Genomic DNA, 27,498 nt, shown 5'->3' with positions numbered 1-27,498 from the left:
TGGCGGGAGCGATTTCTGACTTTATGCTCGTCACTCATTACTTACACTGGGAAGGAATTTGTTTACGTAATTATTTTTAGCTTGACAGCATCTCTGAAGGCTGCAACGATTCAGGTGCTGCCTGCCGGCCCCCCAGCCCTCTGCTGCGCTCCCCGTAGAGACGAGCCCCCACGGCAGGCACGGGAAGGGTGCTCTGCTCCTGCCACCGCACCAGCCCCAGCCCCGCACCAAATCCAGCAGCGCCCACAAGCCCTTATGCAAACTCTCTGTGCCGAAAACACCTCCGCCGGCCTCAGCTGCAAACCCCCTGGCTCAGGTTTGGCATCTTACCTACAGCGGGGGGCATCCCTGGAGCCACCGAGCACCCTGCCCAGCAGCCAGGACCACCACCAGCACACCGCACCTGGCGGGACATGCTTCAGCAGTGAGGCTTACACTGGTGTGAAATCCAGCCCTTGGTGCTGCCCCGCCGTCCTGGCCCGTGGCAGCACAAAGCGTCCGTTACTTCAAGGCAGTTTTAGCAATGCCAAAGGCAAAGGTTTAATTCAAAGTGAAACGCCTAGGAATAGAAGGCCTTTCCTTTTATAAACAATTTATATTATTTGACTATTACCTGATCTGAATCTCTGCTCATTACCCCTAGCGATAGTAGACAACAGCTGTTAGGTTCACTTTCTCACATGTGGTTGATTTTTTTTCCTGTGTGTGCAGAGTAAAGTTACATCAGATCGCTACAGAGATATGTTCAGGAGTGCTCCGGCCAAGCAGATCCCACACATGAATGCGTCCTCGTTAGTACAACTGATTTTCATTCCTCCTGCGATGCTGCTCGGACTGAGAGAGCAGGCAGGACGCTGCTCCTCCCAAGTCTGAGCTCCGCTGGCTCCTCTACAGCAGCTCACATCAGCTGCCGACTTTTTTTTCCTTTTTTTTTTTTTTCCTTTTTGGCTGATTTGCTAGATAGGATAAGTTGTTTTCAAACCACTGGTAAGAAAACATCGTGCCTCACTTCAATACTTGTACTTCAGAGGAGTACAACAGCAGAGGGGGAACAGCCAAAAAACTGGGTAATTTGTTGGGTGTTTTTTTTCCTTTTTCAGCCATCTTCTTATGAAGTCCTGTGCACATTCTGTGCCAGCAAGAAATCCCAGCGCTGGGACCTGCAGGGGAGGAGAAGGGGAAGGAAGGAGAACAGCACGTGCTCAGCCTCACCACACCGTGGCCAGCACCAGCACATCGCGGCACCCGGGGCTGTCACCAGCCACTGCACCTGCAGCAGCTGACGGGGCTCGTCCCCACCCAGACACACTCTGGACCCCACCCCGAGCATGCAGCCCCCTCCTCCAGCCAGGACAGACGGATGGACGGGACCATTCGCACGCTCACTGGGAAGCGTTCATCCCCAGGTGCCTCTTACCATTTACTGCCCTTCCTTCGGTGTCTCCTCCTCCTCCCGGAGCTGCTGCCTCCGCGCTTGGAAGTCTTCATCTGGAAGGTAGAAGCAGGCAGGGGCTGTTGGGGGCTGCAGCCGCTTCCACGCTGGGATGCCGGCTTCTGCACCAAGGTCCCAGCTCCACTGGGTGCCCCAGCGGGGAGGCAGCCCAGCCTCTGCCCCCGAGCAGGGATTTCCTGGCCCAGACAGACAGTTCCCAGGGACTGGGACACGGGGACCCTCTGCCAGAACACACCTGAGAACACTGGAAGGAAGTTTTGGCCCATGGGGCATTTCTGCCATGTGGTCCCACCTGAGCCAGCCCGGGGTGGCCCAGGCCGACACAAAACCCACTGCCAAGCCCTGCTGCTGTGCAAATTCGGCTGACAACAGATTTGCCAGGACTGTGCCCCAGTTTTGGGCTTCACATCCCACAGGGCCACACAGCCCAGCTGCAAGCCCCTGCAGCTCCCAAAAAGAGGAGATCCTGTCCCTGGCCACCCCTGCAAGCACACTGTCACAGGAGAGCTGCGTGGGACCAGGGATGAGCCCGTGACATGGGTGGCCATGCCCTGGCACGGAGCTGATGGGAGCCACCTCCAGCAGAGCAATGGTGTGGGACAGGATGTGGCCAGACCCCACGGGAGCCCAGCTCACCATGCTGAGCACAGCACACACAGCACAGTACAACACGGCACGGCACGGCACAGCGTGCCATCTCTTACCACATGAATGTCCTTCGACATCATCGAGAAGATTTGCTGTGGAAGCCGCTGTCCCCAGCCTGCACCCTCTGCTAAGGAAAACCAGTCGTGTGGCCAGGACGTGGCCGTGGTAGCACAACCGCCCTTCCCAGCCATGGCCCAGCCGTCAGAGGCAGTGGGAGGCTCCAGCCAGACTAGACCATGGCCTTGGGTATCCCCAGGAGCACCCAAGTGAGGCCATTCTGACAGCCCCGCACGCCCCCACAACTCCCCAGCCCCTTTTAGGATACACCTGGTGCTTCAACAAGTGTTTTCTTTTTGATTTCCTCATCTTTGTCTTCTCGGAGAAGGCTCTGGCGAGTTCAAACAGCTTCTTGCGGGTGGCTGGAAGGAAGCAGCTGGCTGAGGGTCTCACCCCAAGACCCTCCCAAAGCTGCCAGGGGTGATGGGGAGGAGACAGCCAGGGCCAGCGGTGTGATTGCTCCTCACCAACACCCTACAGTGATGCCCTGGGCTCCCCACTGGTCCCTGGCAGGGGGTGCTGACGTTTTTACCCTTTCACTGGGATTTTTGTGACCTTCCCTACCCACGACTGACCCACACATCCCCAGTGTCTCAGGTGGCTGCAGCCGGACTCAAGCTGCCCAAAGACCTCGGTCTGTTTTGCGATGGGAGAGGTGTGCTGTGACTCGCTAAGTGGAAAGGACTGGAAAATGGAGAGTTACTGCAAACCCTCACTTTGCTTTTCTAGGATCCACACAAACTCTGCCCAGAAATCCCCCTACTCCCCAGCACCACCTGCATCCTCAGCTCACACCACAACCCACGTGTGCACCAGGGACAGACGGATTGTGCAGAACCGGGGCGCCAAGACCCAGGTCTCCATCTCCCATCTGTTGTGCTGGTGCCCAGCCCCAGCGTGCGGCACAGGAGCTCCCTGCCACTGCTGAGGGCCAGGAGAGCACTGGTGCGGCGAGGATGCACCAGCCCAGGGCTGTAAAATGCAGCTGGAAACTCAACCCCGAAGCGCCAGTGCTGAGGCTGAGCACCCTCTTAGCACAAGGTGCCAGTGCAGTGCGCAATGGCCTGTGCCCTGCATGCCACTGTGCCAGCCCTCTGCGTGGCTCCCAGGGTGATGGGGACATGCGTGCCCAGCTGCCCAGAGAGGAGATAAGGAACCCACACGCATACGTGCTGGCAGGCGTGTGTGCACCGGCCGATGTGCACACACAGGCAGGCTCCCACCTCCCCCCAGCCCTCGCAGGCATCCCAGACCTTGCGAACCAACTCACATTTTCCCATGTGTTTCAATTTGTCTCTGAATAAGGCATCATCAGACACGGCACTGCCGGCCTCGCTGGTTACAGAGGGGGCTATGTCACCTGGAAGGCAAACATCTGGTCACCGGGAGTGCATGCGTGGTGAGGGGCAGCTCGAGACAAATCATTTCCGTGACCCAATTCCAGCGCCAGTGAAGCGCAGCCCTGCCACGAGCAAAGCTGAGCAAACGCAGCAGGATGGGGGCAGTGGCACCCCGTGGCTGGCTCCAGGCGAGGACCCTCTGCGGGTACAGCCCCTCAGCCTGTGGGTGCAGAGCTGCCAGCGGGCAGCGTGCCCTTAGCCCTGCGGGGCTGCTCACCTTGAGCTGCCTGCGAGCAGATGTGGGGTGAGCGGCAGCTCAGCCTCACCACCAGCACCACTGCAGGGCAGGATGGTTCCCTCTGGGCTGCTCCAGGGACAGCAGCCCCAAATTACCCTGGCACTGACTGCACGGTGGCTATTAGATCATGCCCACGCTCAGTGCCGGGGATGGCTGGGTCACTGGATCAGGAACAGACGTTCAGGTGGCCCAGTGCCTCAGGTGGAGCGGAGACCCCAGCAGCCGTGTCTTTCTGGCCACCTGGGCCCATGCCGTCCCCCAGGCGCGGGTGCCCCCGAAGCGCTGTGCGCCCCGTGGAGCTCTGCCATGGCGGCTGCGTCTCGCCCGCCCCCGCACGGGGCCACCAACAGACACCAGCTCTAATTCTGACTCTGGGCAGCTGCTCTGCTCACCGAGGTTAATCAGGATTACCCAGGGACAGTCATGCCTCCCCGGCACAATCCTCCGCTCTGGCCAAGACAAGGGAGGGCTTTGTCTCCCCTGGGAAGAGGATCCCAGCTCTTCCACCCGCAGGGATGGAGGGAGGCAGGATGCAGGAGCACCTCCACGTGGGGAGGGCAGCAGCACCCCTCCCCATCACCCACCAGCTCCTCTCCCGTGCTGGGGGGGCAGCAGGAGGGACCAGCCAGTTTCCTCCCCCCGCAGCCACTTTGGAGGCAGCTGGGCAGAGGGCTGGGAACACAGGAGCTGCGGGGCATCCCGCTGCCAAGAGGCACCGCTCACAGGCATCTTGTAAGTTACCTGATATTACGGAGGAGAAACCGAAGTCGTTGCTGACAGCAATGCTGCTCGACTTGGATTTTTTTGACTCGTATTTCAATCGATCTGAAAAACAAAAAGCCCGGCGCCCTGCTCGATCAGACCCCCGAGGCAGCACATGTGGCTCTGCTCCCCTCTCCCCTCACAGCCCCCACAGCTGCAGAGGGACAGGCTGATGGCAGAGGACGGAACTCGGGCTTCACCCTTTTGGCAACCACAAGCACTTAGATGCGAGCCCACAACAGCAGGCGGGAGCGCTCCTCTTACCGCAGCCCACGAACCACCCACCCACCACAAGCATGCGGCGAGTGCTCCGGTGGTTCCCAGCCGCGGCAGCCGGGGACAAGCCCTGCCATGAGGATGTGCCAGGACCCTGCAAAGCACCAACAAGACCTCTGAGGGAGATGGCCCCTCGGCCGCGGGGCTTGGAGCCGGCAGCTGTGCAAGGGAGGGAAAGGGCAGCTCTTTGCTCAGCAGCAGCAAAACCACTGACACCCTCGAGCCCTGCCCGCAGCGCCAGGTGAGCAGCCAGCTGCCGGCCTGCCAGGAACGAGTGTGGTGACAGGGAAGGAGCAATCACAGCAAAACTGCTCTCCAGTTCAGGCCCTGCCAGCACCTGGGGAGGGCACACAGCTGGGCAGGGTGCACGGGCCAGGCTGGGCTCAGAGGGCATTTCCGAGGCTCCTTGCTAGGGATTTTGCTGGGCTTTGCCAGAGACACCACAGAGAGGTGGCCAGAGGGAGGACAGCCTCGTGTCAGGCAGCTGAGTACCAGGAGAGTGGGGAGCAGCCCACTGCCTGGTGTCAGCAGCTCAGACCACCCACCACCAGTCTGGCCACATCCTGCGCTGGCTCCACTTTGGCATGAGCCAGACAACGCCGCTAGCAGCCAGTGCAACGGTGGGGCATGCACCTGAAAAGCAGAGGTTTCTGAAGGCACTTCTCACCTCTCTCCAGGGCAAGGAGGAAATCCCGGTTCCTCTGGAGCTCTTTCATGAACTCTTCATTTTGCAGGAAGAGTGCGATCCGCTCATCCTCCAGGTACTGCTTCCACCGCCGCTCCTGCTCCAGGGAGCCCTGGCCACGCGGGGCAAGCCCCCGTGGCACAGGCTGCCGGCAGCCGTGGGAGCCCTGGGCAAGAGGCAGATGCGGCAGAGGTCGGTCGGTGGTCTCAGTGCCCGCGCTGGCACACACAGGAGGCTCCCTGCAGCAGCGCCTCAGGCTGACCTTGGCCTTTTGCTCCTCTGTTATGCTGCTGCACCCACAGCCCTGATGGCCATCGACTGCTGCTCCCCATCGGGGTCCCTCCCTCCTACACCCAGCGCCCAACAGCCCAGGGCAACCGTCCTCCCGCACTGGCTGCGCTCGGGGCAGTGTTGCTGCGAAGGGGACTGAGGGGACAGGGCACCGCTGCCTCTGCCCGGCGGGAAGGGGGACCGGGCGGAGGGAGGAGGGGATGGACATCCCATGTGGGAATGGGGACCTCTCGGTCTGGGGTCAGCGTGGCACAGGGAGGAACTGGTGCCTCCAGAAGAGCTTCTCTGCAGAGTGCAGACTTGCCAAGATTTTTAGCTTTAAACAGTGGGGTTGAACCAAGATAGAATCTGGTGCGGAGGCAAGGGAGAAGGGTCTCAGCCAGTGTCGCTGCTTTTATTTCCCCCTATCTAAAAAGCAGAGACTGCAATTTCCACTGACAAACATCCCTGCGCAAGGCACCTCATGCTCTACCCCCGCTCCCAGAGCAGTTGCACCTGGGGAGCAGCAGAGCTGCACTCTAGCTGCAGCCTCATCCTTGCATACAATATTTATCTGATTTGTAGCTGCCCTCAGAGACACATAAAAAGCAAAATCACACAATTACCAGGGAAAGAAAAGGGCAGCTGCTCCTCTCCTCCCCCTGAGCCCAAATGAATTGGCACGTTCCTATTCCCAGAAAGGTAATATAGCCCACGAAGCTCAACTTGCAGGGCAATCATTTATGAAAACGTGGCAGGCCACCTTTGGAGCCAAAAGGGGAGGGAGGAGCCGATGCACGGGGAAGGCAGGGTGCCTGCAACCCCCACCAGCCCCTTGCTGTGACAGGAGCCTCATTTACGAGCTGGCTCCAGTGTTAGCAAAGGGGCCGAGGGATGCCCCGGGCATGCAGTGTGCCTGGAGCCGAACTGGGTGCCCAGCACTGTCTGTCCCCACTGCAGGCAGGAAGGCACCCACAACCCCAAGCCTTGTGGCTCCAAAAGTGCCACAAAACACAAGCAGACTCCAATTTCCTAGGGCCAAATCCTCTGGTTTGCACTACATTTTCCACCCAAGTTCCACTGCACCAACCCTTGTGCCCTGGCAGTGCCGCTCTCCCCCAGCATATGCTGGTCCTGCTGCTCCTCACCAGGGTAGCAGGTAAGATTTTCAAGTAATTTAAAATATTAGGTGCTTATTGCAAGCGGCATTACTGGCAGTAACTGCCAAGTTAACACCAGGAAAAATATCAAAGCCTCGCTGGGAGAGTCCTCTTTCACACCTTGCTCACTTCAGCCTCGCCTTGAACAACAAGATGCACTCCAAGACTTTCAGCTTGGTCCGCAGCCAGCACCCAGATGCTTTCAGAGCTCTAACGCTGCAGGTTGTGACCAAGGATGGGGTTTGGTGCTCCGTGTCACACCGTGGAGCCGGGGCATGGGCTGGAAGGGGCGGCAAGCCTCACCTGCGTGCTGGCAGTCTGCTGGGGCAGGATGCGGAGGAAGTCCTCGGGGAGGTTGCCCAGGAGCGGCGGGTTCCAGTTCCTGTAGTGCCCAGGCACTGGGGTGCTGCCGGGCCCTGGCACGTCTGTCCTGCGGGGCAAGCACAGACAGCACCACTGGTGAGGGAGAAACCCGACGTCTGCCACCACAGCAGGGCAGAGGGCCCAGCACGGCAGTCCCCGCCCTGGCTACATGAGGGGTCCTGGGTACCAAAAACCCACAGCGCACCTCCCAGACCCATGGTGTTAGCTCTGGGGAGTGAAAAGCTGTCCTAGCAAGTTTGGAATCTTTGGGAGCTGCATTTCAAGCCTTGCCCTGCAACTGTGCAAGCTGGATTTCCCTTCTCCTCCCTTTTTTGCTCAGACTCCCAGCAAACAGCCCTGCGGAGCCCCAGCACTGCAGGATTTTGCTTACAAAGCTGATGAATGTCTCTCACCAGATGTCACAGCCCGCCTGCACAGCCAGCAGCGCCTTCACCCCAAGGGGGCTGGCACAGGGGTGGCCAGGGCGCCAGCCTGCTTTCTTGCAAGCCCCAAGCCTACAGCCGAGGCGGTGCTGCTGAGGGACAGCCCGCACCCCCGGGGCCAGAGACCCCCTGGGGCTCAGTGATCCAGCAGCAGCAAGTCAAACCGATCCGAGGACGCCCTTGCCGAGAGCCACGATGCGTGGGGCCCCGGCTGCCCAGCACCTGGTGTTTTTGAGCAGAGGCAAGCACTCCCCACCCCCGGTAGCTGATTTTTGCCATTCCACACACTGCCGGAGCAGCTTTCCAGGCCCCTCAGCTGCTCGCTTTTTAGGGCCTCGCAGGGATTTTTTTAGCCAGCTGTGAGCTCCATTCATCTCCCCTGGCTTGGTCTCGCCCAACCCTAATGAACTGATGCCAGATGCCCCTTGCTGGGGCCAGCTAACACACAGCAGGACACCTCGGGTGCCAGCACAGGGTGCTTTGCCGGCCACCATGAGCAGAAGGCACGGTGCAACTGTGGCATGGGGCTGGGGGCTCACCTGGGCGGTGGGGTGGGCGGTGCGCGGGGGTAGCGGCTGCGGAACGCCTGGCTTTCGTAGGCGGGAGGGGAGTAGACAGGAGGGGGCTCCTCGTCCGAGCTGTCCGGCTCCAGGGTCCGCTCCAAGATCTGCAGGGCGAGAGGACAGCGTGAGGGCGAGCCAGGGAAATGCGGGCCCCCGTGTGCGGAGCAAAGTGGGGACAGCACAGGCTGAATGTCACTGCGGAGAGGATCGGGGCAACCTCCTGGCACTGTCCCCCCTGCACTGGGGAGCTTTTGGTGGAGTTTGGAGATGCTGCTCTCAAGGGACGAAGTGCTGCATTTCAGGTGGGTGGCTGAGCCCGCCCTGGGGTGCATGCAGCCCTGGGGTGCCCCTCTGACAGCAGCAGAAGGATCTCTGTTGCGTTCTGGGGTGGGAGAGCACTCCAGCTTGAGCCTCAAGCACTGTCCAAGACAAACCAGCCAGGCTGCACACTCCAGATCTGCTGAATTGGGCACTCAAATCTCTGCCTGCCTGCAGCAGCTGAGTAGCACCATGCTTGGGCAGAAATGAGGCAGGACGAGACAGACGCCCGCTCACGATGGGCCAGCGTGGCAGCCAGGAGTCCAGGCAGGGAGCCCCCACCCACAGCCACACTGTGGAGGCCACTGACGGGGGTTACCTCGGCGGGGATGCTGTCCTCCGAGTCCGAGCTGTCATCACAGCCGCTGCTGTCCAGGTTCATCTGGAGGAGCTGGTCGATGGTGGCATCCACAGCACCGTTGTTAGCTCTCAAGACACACTCAATGATGTCATAGTCCATGTTGGGGAACATGGTCTTGAAGTCCTCCATGGCCTGGTTGAACTCCAGCCGGCGGACCTGCCTGGCAGGGCGGCTGTTGTTGAGCTCCTGGGCGGAGGAGCCGCCGCGTGAGCTGCCGTTGCTGCTGCTCCGACGGAAGAGGCTCGTCATGGCGGGGCGGCTGGCGCAGGGCCACAGCGGCTGCGGTCCCAGCTGCAGCGAGGTGGGCGCCCACCACCGCTTGTCACGGGGCGCTGCCCCAGCCGCCGGCGGGGAGCATGGGTGGGCAGCGGGGGTCCCGCTCCCCCTGGCCAGCAGCACCGCGCATCAGCCTCCGGCACGCTGCAGCATCCTCCCACCTGTGGAGGGGAGAGGGGAGAAAGTCACCCACGGGACAGAGCACCCAGAGGCACCGTGAGATCCCGCATCTTAGCAGAGACCATTTGATTCAATTTGACCCATCCAGCCACATCCTCGTGGGACCCCTGCATCCCCACAGCGGGACCGATGCCAGAGCTTGGATGTGCCACGGCAGGTGCTGTACAAACAAAACGCAAGGTAAGAGAAAAGGCATTAATTCCACGGCCAAAGGCTCCCTGGATTTAACATTTCCAGGTTTGACATGTTTTTATAAACACAGTAAAGTCTCTCTTTAAAATAAAAAATTGAGTCGGCTCAGAGTTTCAGAGCAGGGGGCTAAAATACTCTGCAGCACGGCAAATCGACCCTTGGGAAAAGCCACCAAATCCAAGATTAACATTCACTTTAAAACCATAAACAGATTATAAAGCTACTGCTTCTCATTTGGAAATGCAGGGCCAAATTCAGTTCTGGATTAACTCCACTGTTGAAACAGAATTACCCCAGGAACACTTTAGATCCATAATATCATTTTCAAAGGCTTTTTCCTAAGTGGGCAGGCAGAGAGTTCAAGATAACTGTCCCTAAAATGGTATTTAATTCAGAAGAACATGCCAAGCACACTTCTTAGCAAAACAGGGTATAATCAGATTCAAAGCCATTAAGTGGAGCAGTCACCTCTGAAGGTCACCCAGGCTCCCCCCTGCCCGTAGCGAGGCCGTGAATGACAGCCACGTCCCCAGCACTCGCCCAGCCTCAGCCACCACGCCGCACGAAGCCCCAGCTGCTCCAAGGGGCTTCCAGAGGCTGCCGAGAGCAAAAGGCACTTGCAAAACGTGGGAAACTCAGTGTGATCTCTGGTACAAGGTTACTTTTGCAATGCAAGTTAACCCCCGTTTTCATCCCCAGGGACAGCCCTGCTCTGGCTTGGTACCCAGAGGAATCGCTGACAGCTCCAGAAGACAAGGGATGGTTCCTGCTCCATAGGCACGCTCTGCTCTCCCTCCCTGGTTGGTTTTTTTTGTAATCCTGGGTGCATTTGTGTGCTGCTGAGCCCCACGAGCGAGCCTGAAAGGCAGCTCTGTGCAACCACCACCACAGGCACCCGACCAGAGCCTGCATCTCAACCAAGGGCAAGTGGTCCCTGGCTGAGTATGGGGTGCCACCTTCCCTGTGGCATTCGCTCACCCTGCAGGACAGGACCCGTGGAAAAGCAGCAGGAGGATCACTGCTGGGCACAAGGGGCCATTTCCAAACAGCACCAGGAACCCCCAGCTCGCTCCCCACTTGCTAACAAAATACATTTAACAGATCGCTCAGCTGAGAACTGTTTCCATCCCTGCGTCGCTCTCTGTCCCCAGGATCTGCTCCAGCTTGCCAGGAGCCAGGCGCGGAGCAGCGTTGTGTGAGCAGAGTAGGAACAATTCCGACAGCCCTGCCCGGCTCTATTCACTGAGGACAAATAAATCTGCTGGAGTCAATTAATAAAATACTGCTTCTCGGTTCCTCCTCTGCTATCATGACTCATTCATAGCAAAAAGCCGGCATTGTTCACACCTCTGGTATTATTCTTTAATTGCAATATTGCATGGCTGGTTTAGTCACATATGAAATTGAGTTATAACATATTCAGAGAATACTCACGCTCCTTAAAAGATTTGGCTACTCCAGGAGGATGGGGAAAGTGCCTGGACATCAAGGGGAAAACCACTCATATAGGATACACTGCAAACATACACATGACCCAAATATGAAGATGAAAGCTTCTGCAGAGAGCCGTTAGCTCAGCAATGACATGCTAGCCCATAAACCTCAAATAGTACCATCAGCCCCCAAAATGAGCAAATGGGCTTGGAAATCCCCAGATCTATTTAAAAATCCTAAGATCTATAAAGTAACAAGAAGCACCTGTTGCTTGGGGGCTCTTCATCTCCCAGCGTTTGATCTTTGAGCGTATATTTAAGGTCTTCCCTGTAACCACAAAGGCCACCACTGCCAGGCGCTGGCACTTCCCCTGCGACCCCTCTGCCTCGCCAGGGGGGAACCAGCCACTCCCGATGCAAACGCCTCTGTTCAGGGGAAGATGTGAGTCAACGTGACATGACGGTCTGGGACATCTCACTGAAATCTCAGCCCGTCCTGGGTAGCAGGGCTGAGCGCAGCAGCACGCCAAGTAACTGAAAGCTTCTGGTCAGAACACAAACTAAATTAGGGACGCGGACAAGATATTTATATGCCAAGGAGGCTCTGCTGCACATCTGCCTTCAAACAGCCCGGAGGGATCACACTGCTGGGACCCTCCCCACCCCAGAGATACGGCCGCAGGCTGCGGGGCTTGCAGGAGGCTGCTGCAAAGGGCACCTTGGGCAAAACCAAGGTGCAGCTGGTGCCCCCAGCACAGACCAGTGCCCCCAGCACAGACCAGGGCAGCTTGGTGTGCCCCATGGGCAAACACCACTGTGGGCAGAGGTGGCTGTGGTGAAGCACTGCAAATGCAGGCTTTTAAGCCCATTTTTGAAGTCCTGCTGTTAACACAGAGAAATACAAACCACTACGCCAGCATGAGTTAAACATCAGAGAAAAGCAAGTCATCGCATCGTCAGAAGTTAATTTAAAAGATAAACCGGCAGTTGCATTGACAGGATCCTCCCCAATTCCTGCTCGTCTGCATCAGCATCTTCAGGCGAGCAGTGGAGAGGGCAGTGGGACCCCCAGTTGCCAGCATGGGGAAGGGGCTTGGCACATTTCTGGCCCTTGTTTCTGTAATGTCAGTGAAGGGCTGGGAAGACGCCAGGAAAAGCAAAATCCTTTGAATTTCCCAAAAAGGAAAGAAGAAAGCTGGTGTCTGCCTGCCAGCCCAGGCATGAGCATGGGCATGCTTGGGGCATGACAGGGTGCAGACTGGGCTTCTCTTCACCTTGTGCCCCCCATTTGCAGAACAAGGCTGTGATGACTCATTTAGCTGTTGCCTCATCAACTTTCTTCCTGCCTTAAAATAGTTCTTGCTCTGCTACCACGCAAAAAGGACCCTGAATGCTGTTATTCATTCATCTAAATCCGGGCACAGGCATAATCCTCTGCCCTTCTGCTGCACCCAGCACAGGAGCAGCTTAAAGGCTTTGCAAGCTCTGGGTGTGCATGTCCCCATCCCACAGGTTGCAGGGAGCAGCAAGGTGGCAGCCGGGACCCCAGTGGGGCTGGCACTGCCCCCGTGCCCCCCACCAGCGCAGGGTAAAGCCTCCCATCCCAGCAGGGTCACGGGGCACAGGCAGTGCCTAGTCCCAGCTCACCCCAGGGACATGGTGGCAGCTCCCAGCAGAGCCACCTCCGTGCCCAGCAGCCATGGCTGGTCCCAGCACTGACCTGCGCCATGGAGAAAGTGCCAGGTGACATCCCAACACCAGGCTGGGGACCAGGCACAGAGCCAGCACTGCCCCTTCCACCACAACGCTGTAGCGGCAGACCGGCAGGAAAGGCTGCCATGCTGCCATGTCCACAGGAGCTTTTATTGGAGCAGCTCTGCGCTCCAGGATGGGAGGCTAGCACCAGAAATGCCCACGCAGGTTTTGCCATCACTGCCTAGCCAGGACAGGGCAGGATGCTTGCCGGCACACGGCCAGGGTCGCTTTCACACTGCACGTTGCACTCAGGCATCAGCACATGTTTGGGTCCAGCTCCTGCCATTAGGTCCTCACTTCAAAAATAAAAAAATACAACCAAACAAAAGCCGACCTTTGGGGAGGAGGCTCACCCCTGCAAGCCCATGGGTGCACCCTGCCTTTCCTCCCACCCGAGCCACTAACAACTTGCACAATTCAGATCTGTCCTCGCCTGAGCCAGAGCCAAGAACAGGACGTTGGCAGCCACGAGAAACCCTTAATAAGGCTCCTTGGGGACCAGATAAGGCACGCACAGCCTGGGGGAGCACGTCCCCCCTGGTGCCAGCCGGCACCCCGCCTCTACAAAGCTGGTTTTCACCCAGCCCCGGGCATGGGGCACTCGATGCCTTGGAAAAGCAGACTGGGACAGCCCCAGAGGCTGCAGGCGCTTCAGGTCGGCTCCAGGCAGGAGCAAGCACGGAGCAAGGCACAGAAGAGGCTGCCTGCAGCTCAGCCACCAGCCATCCAGGAACAGCGCAGATGAGCAGCTGGATAATCCCAGGGGTTGGCTGAACTGGTAATGTCATGCTGGAAACAACAGTTGCTCTGCTCTGCAAGGAATGCAGCCCAAACGGAGGAGCAAACAGCTGCAAAAGCACTGGGACTGATGGCTTGCAGCATGGGGAAGAGCCTTGGCATCAAGTGCAAACGAGAATATTCCCTTCCCCAGTGCCTGCTGCAGCTCAGACAACAGATGGGATTGCTCAAACACTGCTAAAACAGCCCCTTTTCCCCCGCTATTGCTATGCTCTGCTTGTAGATCATTCTTGCAAACATGCTGGAGCCATGACCCCCCTTTGCAGCCAGGACAGGGGTGACACCACGGAGTGCTTGTTCCCCCCAGGCAGGCACTCACCCGCTCCCTGGGGGTACCATCGCTCGGCAGCGGCGGCTGCGAGCCCAGGCCTGTGATGACTCAGCGGGGGGATGTGGAGCAGAAGCGCAGAAGGCATCTCCATGCACAGGATTATCCAGAGACGAGAGCTGCCAGCGCCCCGGCTTCTGGAGGGAAGACTCCCGGAGGAAATAATGGCTCTGGCCAGAGCAGATTTGCTGAGCTCTGCCTGCAGCCAGCCCCTGCAAAGGGATTGCTGGATACAGGCACAAGAAGTCCAGGAACACGACCGCTCTGTGGCTGCAGGTGCGATTACAATAGGATTAAAACTAGGATGAAAAGTAAATGATGGGGAACAAAAATTACAGTAGTGTCTACCAGCAAACTGAAAGGCAGAGCACATGCCGAGAATGTGCAGGATGGGGCTTTATCAGTCTCTCCAAAATCCCCTCTGTCACCTTTCTGTCTGCCTCAGGGGATGTGTGTGCCCACCTCCAGGGCCCACAGCCTGGGAAAACTGCTTGGAAGCAAATCCTTTTTCATGGAAACAAATAAGCACCTGAGGATCCTCTTTAATACTTGTTCTACCTCATATTAAAATGGCTGGGTTTAAGCCCTTTTCAAAGTAAAAAGCAATCAGGAAGGAGAGCAGCAGTAAGCCCTGCCTGAGAACCTGTGCAGCACGTAGCTCTGCAAAACAAAATTCCCCTCTTGGCTCAGAGAGCAGCATTCAAGGCCAGAGGAGCAGCTGAGAGGGGACCAGGGAGAGCCACGGAGTGACTCTGGTCCCGACACCCGGCATCATCAGTGTTACTGCTCAAGCACTCTCACCTGATGGCTTTACTGGGGAGCCCGTGGCCAGACCTGCGCTCTGAGATGCACGATAACCATGTTTAAGAGAAGAAGCGTCAGCTGCTGCTGCCTCGGGGCACCCATTGCTCGCCCAGCTGTGGCCAGCCATGCCATCCATCCAGACAGATTTATGAGGGCCCTTTGTGAGCCGACCAAATGTCAGCCTTCCACAGCACCCAGACGGCTCATAAACCAACGACACCCAGCTAAAAGCTGGGGGGCCGCACTCAGCTGGGGCAGGAAAGCTGGACACGGCTCTGCCAGGGACCCCTCGACCCCCAGAGCAGCACCCGAAGCACCCATCTTCTCCCCGCCAGTGCTGGGACGCAGTGGGATCTGCAAGGGGGCTGCCCAGCACTGGAGGTCCTGGCACTGCCAGCCACGCCGGGATGCCTCCAGCCCTCTCTGCCAAGGGAGGGCAGAGCCAGCCCCCTGCCCTCCGGCATTGTGCCGTGCTAATCCTGGGCTTTCACACATTTGCCAGGCCAGAGTTACAGCCACCCGCCTCTCCCCGCCCCAAACTAAGCCTATATTAATGAGGTAGCGCTAGATCTTGATCAAAAAGTTGCCTGCTTTTGGAGGCTGCCTTGCACTGGTTTCATTGAAGGTAATTTGATCTTGGTAGGACGACATTCCTAAAATAGTTGAGAGAATTCAAACATGAAATAAGATTTCCAGGAAGAGATTAAAAAAAAATAGGTCAAGCAAGTGTAAGCGGTTAAAGTAACCAGCATCCCTTTGTATGGTTTAACTGCATCTCTGTTCAGCTCTACCTTATATCAACATGTAATAAATTAGATGCAAGAGGTTGCCTAAAGCGGAGAGGCCAATGTAAGATTATTCTGCAAGGTGGCTGAACACTGGTGACCTTTCCTCCTCCGGCTTTCACCACCACCATCAAAACACACATGTTCCAGCTGAAAAATCAGCTTAAAGCTCGTTTGAAACGGCTACGAGGAGCAAGTGTTGCCCGGTGCAAAGGCACAAGCAGCAGCAGCATGGTCCGGGTGCCAGCGCTGCCGCTGTCCCACGGGAAAGCCCTGCACCCATCATCAAACTCCCTGCCTCAGTTTACCCACCCATCTCCAGCCTCGCAGGAGGGAAGCCCAGGCACCCCCACGCTTGCTCGCATCCCCCCCTGTGCCGGCCACAGCCGTCATGCAAAGCCCTCACGCCATATGTCACACAAACCCACCTTTAACTGCTTATCCCTTCTTCTCCCTTTGTGCTCCCGGCTCGGCACAAAAGCCCCGGGAAGCAGCAAGGAGTGAAAGAAAATAAAAATTCCTGCAGAGACAAAGGTGTGCGGCTCTCCCCAGAGTCGGACCCAAGTCAGGGGGTGCAGAGAAGTCACCTCCGAGCAATTTTCGGGTTAGATTTGGTCAGCAAGCACCTAAGGGGGAGCAGGCGAAAGCAAACCCAGGCTGGGGGCAGGGTCAGCCCCACTCCCCAGCTAATTAGCACGGCTGATTCACAAATGCTAATTTGCCATTTTAGGTCAGGGGTCAAAGAAATTAAGGGACCAGAGGGAAAAATGGAGAAAGAGCCTGAGCAGAAGCAGCCCCTTCCCCTCCAGCTCTTTGCATAGCAGGAACATACTGGAAGTGGACTTGAATGGACTGGAATTAGACTGGGCTGACCCTGCCCCAGCCTGGTGGTGCACAGCATGTCTGCAGGATCTGGCCCAGGGCATCCCACAAAGGCAGGCAGCCTGTCGGCGACAGGCAGTGCAGAGCGGGGCCAACGCAGGCAGAAGGCGGCACCGAGGTGCTGCCCAGCTACCCTCCAGCTCCTGCCGTCAGGGTTTAAGGGCCATCGCTTAATGTGCAAAGGAAAAAAAAACCGTATTGATTTGCCTGAGGCTCCATGGAGCAGTGAGACCGCACAAGTTTCTATGGAAACAAAATTAGTTGAGTAAAACTCTGACTGCACGGTGAATTATTTACCAGGACAGGCTCCTGGCCATTAGGGTCTGGTGAAAAGCTTTAGAGGTGATCACTGCGCGGGCTGCTGGCAACCCCCCTCGGGACGCCGAGCCACGGCCGGGGAGGAGGAAAGCCCCTGGGTTTCCACATGGTGGGCAGGGTGAAACCCGCCAGGATGCTGGGGGCACCCAGGCGGGAAGGTCCCGCACCTCCATCGCCATGTCTGCAGTTCAGGCATCCCTGGGGAGAGGACGAGGGTGCTGCGGGGGGATGACAGGGAGATGCAGCAACGGGAAGATTGTGATGAGCAGGCAGGAATAAGCTGGCTTCAAAGAGAAGAGCTGCAGGCGTCCGAAGCTGTTGCCTTCCTGGGGGTTTTCATGACAACTTGACCATACCGATGAGCAGGGATGCTGCTGGACCGGTCACCAGCCAGCTCCTGCCCTGCCCTCCGGGAAGGCGAGTGGGCACAGACATCCCGGCAGAGCCTCTCCAGGGAAGCCAAGGGAGCCCCGGCACTGTCCTGCGGGTATTGTGGGTGCAGAGGTGAAGCAGAAGACACCAGCCCACCCTCCCGAGCAGGACTCCTTGCCTTCCCCCTCCTCTCCAGCCCCTTGCTGCATGGCAAGGCAGCGACACGTGGCATCAGGCCAGTGAAAAGGCTCCTGCCTGATGCCCGCCTGCCACACACCGGCCACCCTGCGTGGTTGCCCATCCCTCAGCACCCAGGACAAGGGATGAGCCTGCGCTGCTGCCATGCCACAGGCAGGAGCTGGCAGGAGCCACCCGCAGCCCCGCTCAGACTGCAGTGCCTCTCGGCACCGCACTTACAAGTTGGGATCGCTGCGAGCGAAGACCAAGAGGAAGAAAGGGACTAATTAAGTTGCAAATGGAGAAGCTTTTTTTTTTTTTTTTATGAGTCACTAAGCCATATGGCTGATGCAAGCTATCCCACGAAAGTGCCGAGCCGACAATTCGGGCGCTGCTGTACCCTCGTTGTCCTGGGACACGGCGTCACACTGTAATTGCGCTGGTCTTTTGTCCTCCCTCGCGCCGGGTGACATTGCTCAGCAGAGGAGAACCTGCTTGAAACGCTATACCTCGCCAGGGACAGATATTTAATTAACACCAATACGTCATGCCCCTCCTGCCAGCCTCAAGAACAGGCTCCTCCATCCTCGGCACAACAGGACTCGCCGCGGCACAGAAAAGCCCTTGGAAGCCGAAATACCAAGTTTGCTCTGTTCCTTCTGCTCCATCACAGCACATCTCAGTTTTATACAGAAAGTATACAGAATGCTAACCTGGATTTGAAGCCAGGCCAACGCTCAGATAAGCCCTCAGTCTCCTTTCAAGCTGAGCAGTAGCCTGCTCCCGTGGCAGCACAGCCCTGTTTCTCAGCAGCAAGGGAAACCCAGAGCCCCCAAGCAGCAGCTCTGCTCACTGTCCCCTTCACCCACCAGCCACGTACCGTGCCCAGCCACCAGACTAGGTCACGCTCTTCTTCAAACTCCCATCTCGCTTCTGTCTCGTTATTTTTGTTTGCAAAACTAATCCACATACAACCTCACCGTTGTCCCGTCCCAGTTGCTTTGCACTGGCCTGACCATGGCAATTGCCAGCCAGGGAGATTAAAAGCCACAAGGATTTTGTAACTAACAGTTTAGACTCCAGGAGCGTGGGAATCCTCTCCAAAGGCTGTCCCCCACCCCCATCGCTGCCTTACAGCCCCAGCACATGATTCCAACACAACCCAATGCCAACGGCCAGGGCTCTGGCTATCATTCCCTCCCAACCCATGCCCAGCCTGGCTCTATGGAGGCATGAGGGAGAGCACCAGCAGGGTCCTGCTGCAAGCTGTGCCCAGGCTCCGTGTCCCCCCATCACAGATGGCACCTGGAGGTGAAGGCAGGGCAGAGGAGGGTGCGGGTGCAGCCTGCGGTACCTCCCTGTGCTCCCCGGAGCTTCCTGGCTGCTGCAAAGGTTGCACTCATGTGCGTTCCACCACTGCCCAAAAGCGTGGTGGCAGAGAAAAACCCCACTGTTAGAACTGACTCTGTAACAGAGGCAAATACTGAAATCAGCTTTGAGCCTGAATGTCACTGTAACCCACCTAGCAGCATGCCATGCCCCATTTTCTGGAGCTGATTGGCCTGTTTCCCCCCTGTTCAAGCCCTGCTTTCCCACACCAAGGACAGCGCGAGGCTCCATCGCCGGCATGCTTGCGTGCTCAGCTGCGTGCGCCTTCCCCGGGGAAACGAGCAAGAGGCAGGGATCGACAAGCTGTCAAGCAGAAGGAAGAAATACCACTTCCAGGAGTCAGAGCTCATTTCCCAGCAATAAAAACAGATTGGGGCTGGGGGAAAGCACCACTAATGGGGATGTATATCCCACACCACTTCAGCTGCCGATAGGAAAGGACCTAGGGGCTGCAGACTGGAAAAACAAAAGCCATCAACAAATGCTTGGAATTAAGCAGTACAGCCCTAGACTGGACTCGAATCGGCACATAAAGGATCTGCCCTTCCCCACAGGGATTATGGCTGTGGACGAAGCCCTCCACGTGCCAGCCTCAGCTCCCCAGCTCCTAGCTACAGCTCCACCAGCAGATGGGAAAAGAAAACCTTACTGCTTCCTCCTGGGGGAATTGCTCAGGTCAGCATCCTCAACCTCCCCACTCTCTCCTTCAGCCCCTTCAGCCCCCTTATCCCCACTCCACCCACTCACGCTCCTCTGGGGACCTGAGGAAGGGCCAGAGTACCCACTGCTCATAAAATGCCGCCTAGAAATAAAGACCTAAAGTGTTTGTGGTTCCTGGAGTTATTTGTGGGTGGATTTTACCTCCTTTTCCATCTATTCTTGGTGTGTCTTGGCAAGGAGGGTCCTTACTGGCGAGCCAGCAGCCTGCCTTCCCTCTGCCAGGCTCACACTCTGCAGCTGCAGAGGATGTGAGAAGGAGAGTTATCGCCCCAAAACAAACCCCAGAAGATACAGGAGGAACCTGCAGCGATGGGGACACACTGGAGCCCAGCCACGCACAACCGTGGCAGGAGGGGACAGTTCCTGCAAGGCAGTTACTTTGGGTTTTAAGGCACTTGTTTGTTTGTTTGTCGCTGGGCAACCAAGAAGATGGAAAAAAATATCAATGTCATATTGTCACCTATGAGTCACCGCTCAGCACGGGCTGAGATGCACTGTTCCTCCTGCTGCTGAGCACGGGGCAGCCAGGGAAGAGCCCGAGGCACCCCAAAAGGGGCTCACCCCAGCTACTGCTGCCCGCCCAGTCCTACCCCAACACCTTCCCCGTCCCTGCAGCTGGGGACACCAGAAGCCCAGGGACATCGGTGGCCCAGGGACAACTTTTTGGGCCCTGGAAAGCTGCGCAGGAATTTGCATTCATATTTGCATTTCCTAATTGCGCCTGCAGTTTCCTGGGGCAGCGGCTGGCTTTGGTTTCCATGGCAGGTTTTGTGAGGACCCCAAGAACGGAGGGAGGCACAAAGGGGCCACAATGGACCTGCCACTCACCCGCATCAAAGGTGGCCGGCAGGGTGGGACAAGGGCACCATGGACGGGGGCACCACTGCCTGCCCCCCCCCCAGCACTGCCAGCACCAGAGTGGACACAGGGAGCCCCCTGGGCCAGAGAAGAGGCTGGTTGGTGGCCGACACTCACGGGACACCGGCCGTCTCGGCACTGCCAGAGCAGTGGTGGGGACACGCCGCCAGCAGGGCGGCTTGACAGAGTAGCCAAGTCTCAACCACCATTGCCCAGAGGTGGCAGCTGCCCCATGCCCGTTGGCAGTGGTGCAAGAGCCGGACCCAGATGTTCCCCCTGTTTTCATTTCCCATTATTTTCAGCTGGCTTTCCATCCAGCTGGGGTGGGTTTCTTTCCCATTCCAACTTCCCTATTCCATTTAGGGACCATCTCGCCAGCAAGGCTCCCTGCTCTGCTTGCCTCGTGCACTGCTGTGCCCATCCAGCTCCTGCGCCGTCCCCAGGGAACCAGCAGACCAGCCAAAACCAGACCCAAGGCCTGGGAAAACCTGGTCCCTGAACTGCTGCTACAAGCCCAGTGCCACCGAGCAGAGGCAAAGCTCCAACCAACATCCCTCCACACACCAACCACGGTGACGGTGACGCTGCCACCCCAGCCACACCACACATTAACCGCCTCACACACCCATGAGGGGCTCCATGTTATTACTTCAAGTATTTTTCTTATTTTATAGCATACAATTATCATCACCATTACTAACTGATGCTACCCAAAAGCTTCCCAGCTCTGATCACAAGCACCCCGCGATGCTGGCCAGCAAACACACCCGGAGCATTACAGCAGCAGCCCCCTCCCTGCAGGTCCCACCCTGGGATTTTACCCTCATGGCACAGACACCAGGCACAAATGACCCTCTGGCTCCTCTCCTGGCTGTTCCCCTCCAAATGTCAGCATCAGCACGCAGCATCCTCACCCCCACGGAGGGTGTTTGTGCAGGCAGAGAAGCACCAAGCACTCACTACTACTCACTCGCTGCTTGCTCTTATCAGCGCGGGGCAGAGGGGGACCACCGCCCTGCCACGACAGCAAAGCCTGCTAACCCATGCTACACATCCAGCCAGGGGAAAGGGTTAGGTGCCAGTGCGTGGGTTCAACGCCGTTAGGTTTTTTTAAATTGAAAGCTCTGTTTTTAATAATGCTGAAAAAGTCAAAACTTCCCTGGGAACTTTGCTTCTGGGAAGAGGACGGGCGCCTTTGACCCATCTTTGAAGGAAACGCTTTTGGCAACCAGAGGCACCAGCAGCACAAGGGGCTGTGAGCACCCAGGGATCGGCGTGTAAAGCTGTGCCAGCATCAGGCACATCCTCACTGTGGCGCGGGAAGGCACTGCCGGGCTGGTCAGACATCATGGCAGGGAAGGCCGCAGGAGCAGGGTGCACAATCACAGGGAGCGAAAGGCACAGTGAGCAGACAACGGGCTGGGTCTCCTTTGCCACACGGATCGCCAAAAGCTTTCTTCTAGCCCCACCGCCAGCATCGGCCAGCCTCCCCTCCCAGAGGGGCACGGCTCCCCTGGGGTCTCACTGCCCTGGCGCCAGGCTCCAGACAGGTACTTCCATGTGAAAACCTTCATGAAAATCACAAAAAGCTTTGCAGTGGAGCAGATGCTGCTTCAGCCTGTGTCGTTAGAGATGGATGAGGAGGAGGCGAGGAGAGCCACAGCTTCCCCGGCCACAAGGCAGCCCTGTCAGCAGAGCCCCAGTTGCAGACCCAAAGGTCAGCCCAGGATGGCGGCTTTCCCGCCCGGCTATCCCTGCTGCTCCGTCCCCCACGTTTGTTGTCAGCGGTAGCAGCAGGAGGAGGTGTGAGGAGGAGGTGCGACTCCACTGCTTTTTTTAAAAAATAATAAAAATGAGCCTTTCCAACCCGCCTGAGGAGACAGTGCACGAGAGCGCTGCTTTGAACAGTGACTTCCCCAGGCGAGGCAGCTCTCAAACCCTTCCCCATTGCCGTTTGCCCACAGCCCACTGGCGGCAATTTCAGTGCTGGCCGGGAACGCCGGGTGAGGAGAGTTATGTCCTTATGGGGGGACACGGCCACAGGCCCACCAACAACCCCAAGCCCAGGAGGTGCCCCCCAACACCATGGCACGCCAGGGCCCCGCTGCGGCTCCTACACTGTGCTGTGACCCGGCAGAGATGTCGGGGTACCAAGTGCATCGCTCCACGAACAGGTGCAGAGGAAGGGGGTGACATCCTGTGGCGGGAAGCCACCGAAACACAAACCTGGGAGCGGCGATGCCCTGGGGGCAGAGGTGGCTGCCCGGACCTGCCCCACAGTCGGGGTCTGCGGTTCTGCTGCCAGCCCCGAGCGGGGTGGGATGGGATGAGATGGCGATGGGATAGGGGTGGGATGGGGACAGGGATGGGGATAGGGACCGGGACGGGATGGGGACAGGGGTGGGGATGGGGACGGGGACGGGATGGGGACGGGGATGCTTTGCCCTGTGCACCCAGCCACGCCGCGGCGGCTGGCTCAGGAACACCCCCATCCCCAGGGGCCCTCCCCACACGGGACGGCCTCTGCGGGACCCCCCGGTGCTCGGCGGGAGCGAGGACCCCGCACGGCCGCGGCCGGGAGCTGCGGGGCCGGGCGAAGCGGCGGGGCCAGGCCGCGGCCCACGGCCGCCCGGCGCGCGGCCCGGCTCCCAGCCCTCCGGAGAGGGGCGGCCGGGGAGCCGCCACAGGCGCAGCCCCTCGCCGGGCACCGGGCCCGGCCGCAGCCCCCCGCGGCCCGGGCCGCCCTGCGCGGGCCCCAGCGGAGGCCGAACCGGCGGCGCCCCCCGCCCCGCCGGCCCCGCCGCCCTCCCCGGGTTCGGCCAGGCGTTGCCCCCGCCCCGGCCGGGCCGCGCAGCCCCGGGGCCCGCCGCGCTCCGGGCCGCCACCCGCGCAGGCCGGCAGGCGCGGCCCGGCCCAGCCCGGCGCGGCTCGGCCCAGCCCGGCCCGGCGCACAAAGAGCCCCGGCCCGCCCCCCCTTACCGGCGGTCGGCGCTGCGGGGGCGGCGGCGGGCACCACTCGCGCCGGGAACCATGGAAGGGAGCCGGGACGGGAGACGTACGTGGCGGGCGGGCGGGGGCGGCCGTGCCCGGCAGCTGGGGGCGGCGCGGCGGGGCCGGGGCCGGGGCGGCCCGGGGGGGCGCCGGGAGCGGGGCCTAGCGGCGGCCGGGCCGAAATGCAGCGGGGACGGGGGGTCGCTCAGGGCCCCCCTCGGGGGGTCACCGCCCCCCCTCCCCGGGCCGAGGCGGCCGCTGCCCGCGGGAGCCCGCGCCCCCGGGCCCCTCAGCCCCGCCGCCCCCCGGGCTCTGCCCGGCCCCTGGCGGGATCCGCGGGAGCCGAGGGTCCCCGGCGCTGCCCCAGGCCCCCCGGCTGCGGGGTCTGGCAGGGCAGCATTCCGAGGAGCGCGGCTCCCCAGGGCCGGCTTTCAGTCACCTCCGCGCTCCGGAGCACGCCTGGCCCGTAGCCCACCAGCAGCCCGAGGCACGGCGGGGTGAGGAGGAGGATGCCTGCTCCTGCCCCAGGGGCCGAGCGCGGCACACGGGTTATAACGAAGCATCGCTTGGGCCACAGACAGAACGCAGCCGTATCCAGCGCCACAGCGCCTGACAGCTTGCAGCCATACCGTGGAACGGCTCGGGCCGGGAAGCAACCTCTTACTAATTACAGCAGCCAATTTACACAGGGCAAACACTTCCCGTTTCGTAGAGAGCGGAGTGAGACCGCCAGCGGCAGCGGGTCAGGGCCTCCACTTCCCTCGTCGCTCTCCAAACGCTTCCAGACACGCTGCGGGAGGAACGCTGCATCTCGGGGCACCCACGCCGGCCTCCCGCAGCACCCTGCCGTGGCAGGCCAGACCCGTTGGGAAGCACGGCTGTGGGTGCCAGACCCCCGCACACCCATGGGACGGCCCAAAGCTCTCCCACAGGACAGCCCTCCATGCAGAGGTTTTTGCCCACTCCCTCGTTTCATCCACATCTGGCAGCTGAGCGATCCTTAGCCTGGCTAAAAAACTGTCAGGCTTTGACAAGGAACGCAGACATCAGTTCAGAATGCAAACGTTGGAGGCAAACCTTGGGCTTTCAGCGCGTACGAGCACACGTGCTGCAGCATTTGCTTTCCCAAAGTTAAAGGCAGATCAGCATCTCTTCCGGACACTGCACCTTGCAGTGAGCTTTGTTGACTGCAAACTCTTTTCCTAATCCAGGCTCATTTCAGGGGAAACAGGCGATTTTATCACGTTTCTTTACTGTCCTCTGATATGGGTCTTAGCTGCTAACGACACTAGGAAGTAAAAAGAAGTGGGAATAGAAATACACAACTATGAGGAATTAAAATAGCAAATTTAATTCAGCCAGTTCCAACTAAATTGGCAATTCCCTGAAAAACAAACCTTGCACGGAAAACACAGAACACAAACGTTTTTGTCTTGACAGCTGGTGAGAACAACTAAGTGAAATGGTGACTGGAATATTTCTGGCTTCTCTGAAAAACAAAAGGTTCCACACATTCTGAAAATGCCCCTTGTTTTTTTACTGAAGGGGCTGATGTTGGAGGTAGCTATTGTAAATGCTTCGCAAGGAAAGCAAAGGTCTACACTCTGATGCAAGCAGTGATTTCAGATGCCCATGCTGAAATGTTTTACAAACGTCTCCTTTTCAAAAAGCGTTTATGCTTCCTTGAAGAAAAACCCAGGACTTTTAAAAATTATTCAAATTAGCCCAGAAACCTGAAGAACAAAAAAAACCCCTATTATTTTTAAAAATTGTAAGCCCGGCTTTCCCAATGCTCTTTACTTGGGCTTCCAGGAGATGCAATGTACAGCGAAACGACGTGACGCTAACGCGTGGCTGCGGTGAGGGAGCTAGCTGGACAGCTTGGCTTGGTTTCTCTTAGTGCTGAAATACTTTTTTCCAAACCAATACCAAAAAAGGTTTGTTTCTAGGTCAAGACCTCAGTACTCAATTTTAACTAGGGACTGACAGGCAAATCTGAACACAGCTGTAAAACGAATTCGCAATAGAAGCTCAGGCATTCTTTTTCTGATTAGAAAACAGTCATTGAGCCTTGTGCGTTTAAAGGTGAAAGCTATTTTTGACATAAAAATTAGCACGTAGTTCCTCTGTCATCCTTCAGTTGCTGCTCTGGAAGCTGCGAGCAAATGATCCAAAGATGAGAAGTATAAACACACTGAATCAAACAAATAGGTAGAAGGGGATCAAGTTTTTAGGTTTTATTCTGCCTGACAGGGGAGGAAGACAGTTATTTTTACACTTACTATTTATCTTAAAAAGCACTGGTAAAAAGGTCCACTTAAGCACTGAGGCAGACCCAAAGGCATTTAAAAACTTAAAGTGCCCTTAATAGCTGCCTTTTGAAAATACTGTTGGACCTGTTTTTGAGATGGATAAACAAGCCACCAATAAAGCAAGGCAGGAGTTTTCAGAAGGAGCCGGCAGTGAAAAACTGTAGTCCACCTCTCAACAACTCGGCTCCCATACAGGGACCCTGAGACTAATACCAGAGTACTGGATGCTTTTAAAAACCTAAGTGTTCCCAAAATTCAAATTCTCCTTCCTTCTTTCTTTGGCGGGAATCTAACCCCAACAGCCTTGGAAATTAACCCCAGGCAGTTTTCAAATGTGGCTGATTGACCGTTTCTAAAATAAAACTGAGCGAAAAGCAAGCAGAACTTGGGAGGGCTTATCACCACCAGTAATGCCACCGACTAATCCCTCGGCAACCCCGGCCCATTTATGTAACCTGGGATTGCTGCAGCTCAAACAGCTTATTGGGTTTTTGGCGTCTTTCTTTAAACCTCTCATGGACAAATGCAAACATGTTAAATACTTTTTTCTTCTGCCACACTAGTTATTGTAAGCGGGTGAAAAAGAATCTTCTATTTGTGAACAATGGCAAATAGAATTTAACTCACACTCTGCGAGTAACACGTGTTTCTCTCATCCATGATCTGGACTGATGGGAGATCTTCCCAATTTGTAACACTTGAGGGTAATTCTCCAATGGCAAGACATAAAAGGTCAAACCCCAAATTTCTCCTCACCCCAAACACCCTTTGGAAGCAGTGGAGTGTTCCAAATAGAGAAAAAGACATGCCCAAGGTAAACCATTTCTACAATATTCTGGCAGCGTGGGTGGCTGTGCCATAATACTTACTTCCCCATGGCCGGCTTCTCCACGGTGCCTTGCCGAGCCAGGCACCCGGAGGCTCTCCTTGCGCGGAGGACAAGTTTTTGTGCCATTGATCTGACTGTTCTGACTTTCCACAGCACAAATCCTTCCAAGGCAAAATTCAATTTTAAAACTTCCAGTCGGTGCTAAGCCATTAACCTAATGCTGAATGCTTATGGAAACTTAAGAAGAAAAAAATAAAACCCCTATTGAACTACTTGCAATCGGAGACCTCAATGGGCTCGATATAAAACCCACTCAAACCAACGGCAGCAATAGGCTTCCCTGGATGTTGGACCAGATCCAGCTTAAAAGTTTCCATGAAATAAACTAGGCTAAGCGCATCAGCTGCATAGAAACTAACTCGGTGTAACAGCAGTATCTGTTCTTCACATCCACCATTTTCTTACAGACTTAATTCCCCAGCGCTGCGGCAACACGAGTTGCCATACAAATCACTCATTGCTGTCGTGCAACCAGACATCGTCTCCCAACAGCAGCTGGCCTCTCTCGTTACACTGTGGATGAACTATTAGTTGTAAGGTAGCATGCACGCCATATAAACTACTTGACCAGGTAGTTTTCATTTGTCAGAAAAACAGCTTCATGTATTTCGTATGATGGCATTACAAAGTGAAATTGATGTCTGTATCGAGACAGCTGAGGAGCACACCTCAGAACCATTTATACACAGTACAAAGCAAATGTTTACCCAAGTACAAATGAAACAGGTTGACAATTAGCTAATGCAGCTTTGTGGACATAAACCAGGTACATTTGAGCAGAACCAACATAAAATAAAAAGGAAACAGCCCTTTTCCTATCCCATGCTAAGAGCGCCATGGTTAGTGGCTTGGGAAGCCTCTGTCACGTTGAAACATTTCCTTGCCAGTGTTTAATGTGTTTATTCTACTGCTACACTGCGGGGATAAAAATAACATCAGCAGGGCACGCTAGCTGTACGGAGGACCCACTGTCAATACTGCAGTAACTGACAACATACAATGAAGTCTCACACCTGTTTATTGTAAGTAATTCATAGATAAC

The 27,498-nt window shown here is 57.2% G+C and overlaps 1 protein-coding gene across 1 annotated transcript; it reads right to left on the bottom strand.

The window, feature by feature from the left end:
* Positions 1–27,313, bottom strand: CUEDC1 (CUE domain containing 1). The gene is made up of 11 exons (XM_080374211.1): positions 23,244–27,313; positions 8,956–9,434; positions 8,295–8,422; positions 7,253–7,379; positions 5,502–5,685; positions 4,538–4,621; positions 3,429–3,518; positions 2,427–2,520; positions 2,158–2,216; positions 1,418–1,488; positions 1–1,160 (listed from the first exon to the last, which is right to left on the bottom strand). Exons 2-10 carry the CDS (start codon positions 9,244–9,246, stop codon positions 1,421–1,423), a joined length of 1,125 nt encoding a protein of 374 aa, XP_080230337.1. The 5' UTR covers positions 9,247–9,434; positions 23,244–27,313; the 3' UTR covers positions 1–1,160; positions 1,418–1,420.
* Positions 27,314–27,498: the final 185 nt, after the last annotated feature.

The sequence above is a fragment of the Falco punctatus genome (genome assembly GCF_963210335.1).
Source record: "Falco punctatus genome assembly, chromosome: 1".
Taxonomy (NCBI): Eukaryota; Metazoa; Chordata; class Aves; order Falconiformes; family Falconidae; genus Falco; species Falco punctatus.
The sequence above is the reverse complement of the archived record's forward strand: the minus strand, read 5'-3'. Positions and strand labels throughout refer to the sequence as shown.

Coding starts and splice junctions, on each gene's coding strand:
- CUEDC1 (XM_080374211.1), bottom strand. CDS start 9,246: ATGACGAGCCTCTTCCGTCGGAGCAGCAGCAACGGCAGCTCACGCGGC. Junction 5,686..7,252: donor AGCAGACTGCCAGCACGCAG/GTGAGGCTTGCC, acceptor CCTCTTGCCCAG/GGCTCCCACGGCTGCCGGCA. Junction 1,489..2,157: donor TGTCGAAGGACATTCATGTG/GTAAGAGATGGC, acceptor TCTACCTTCCAG/ATGAAGACTTCCAAGCGCGG.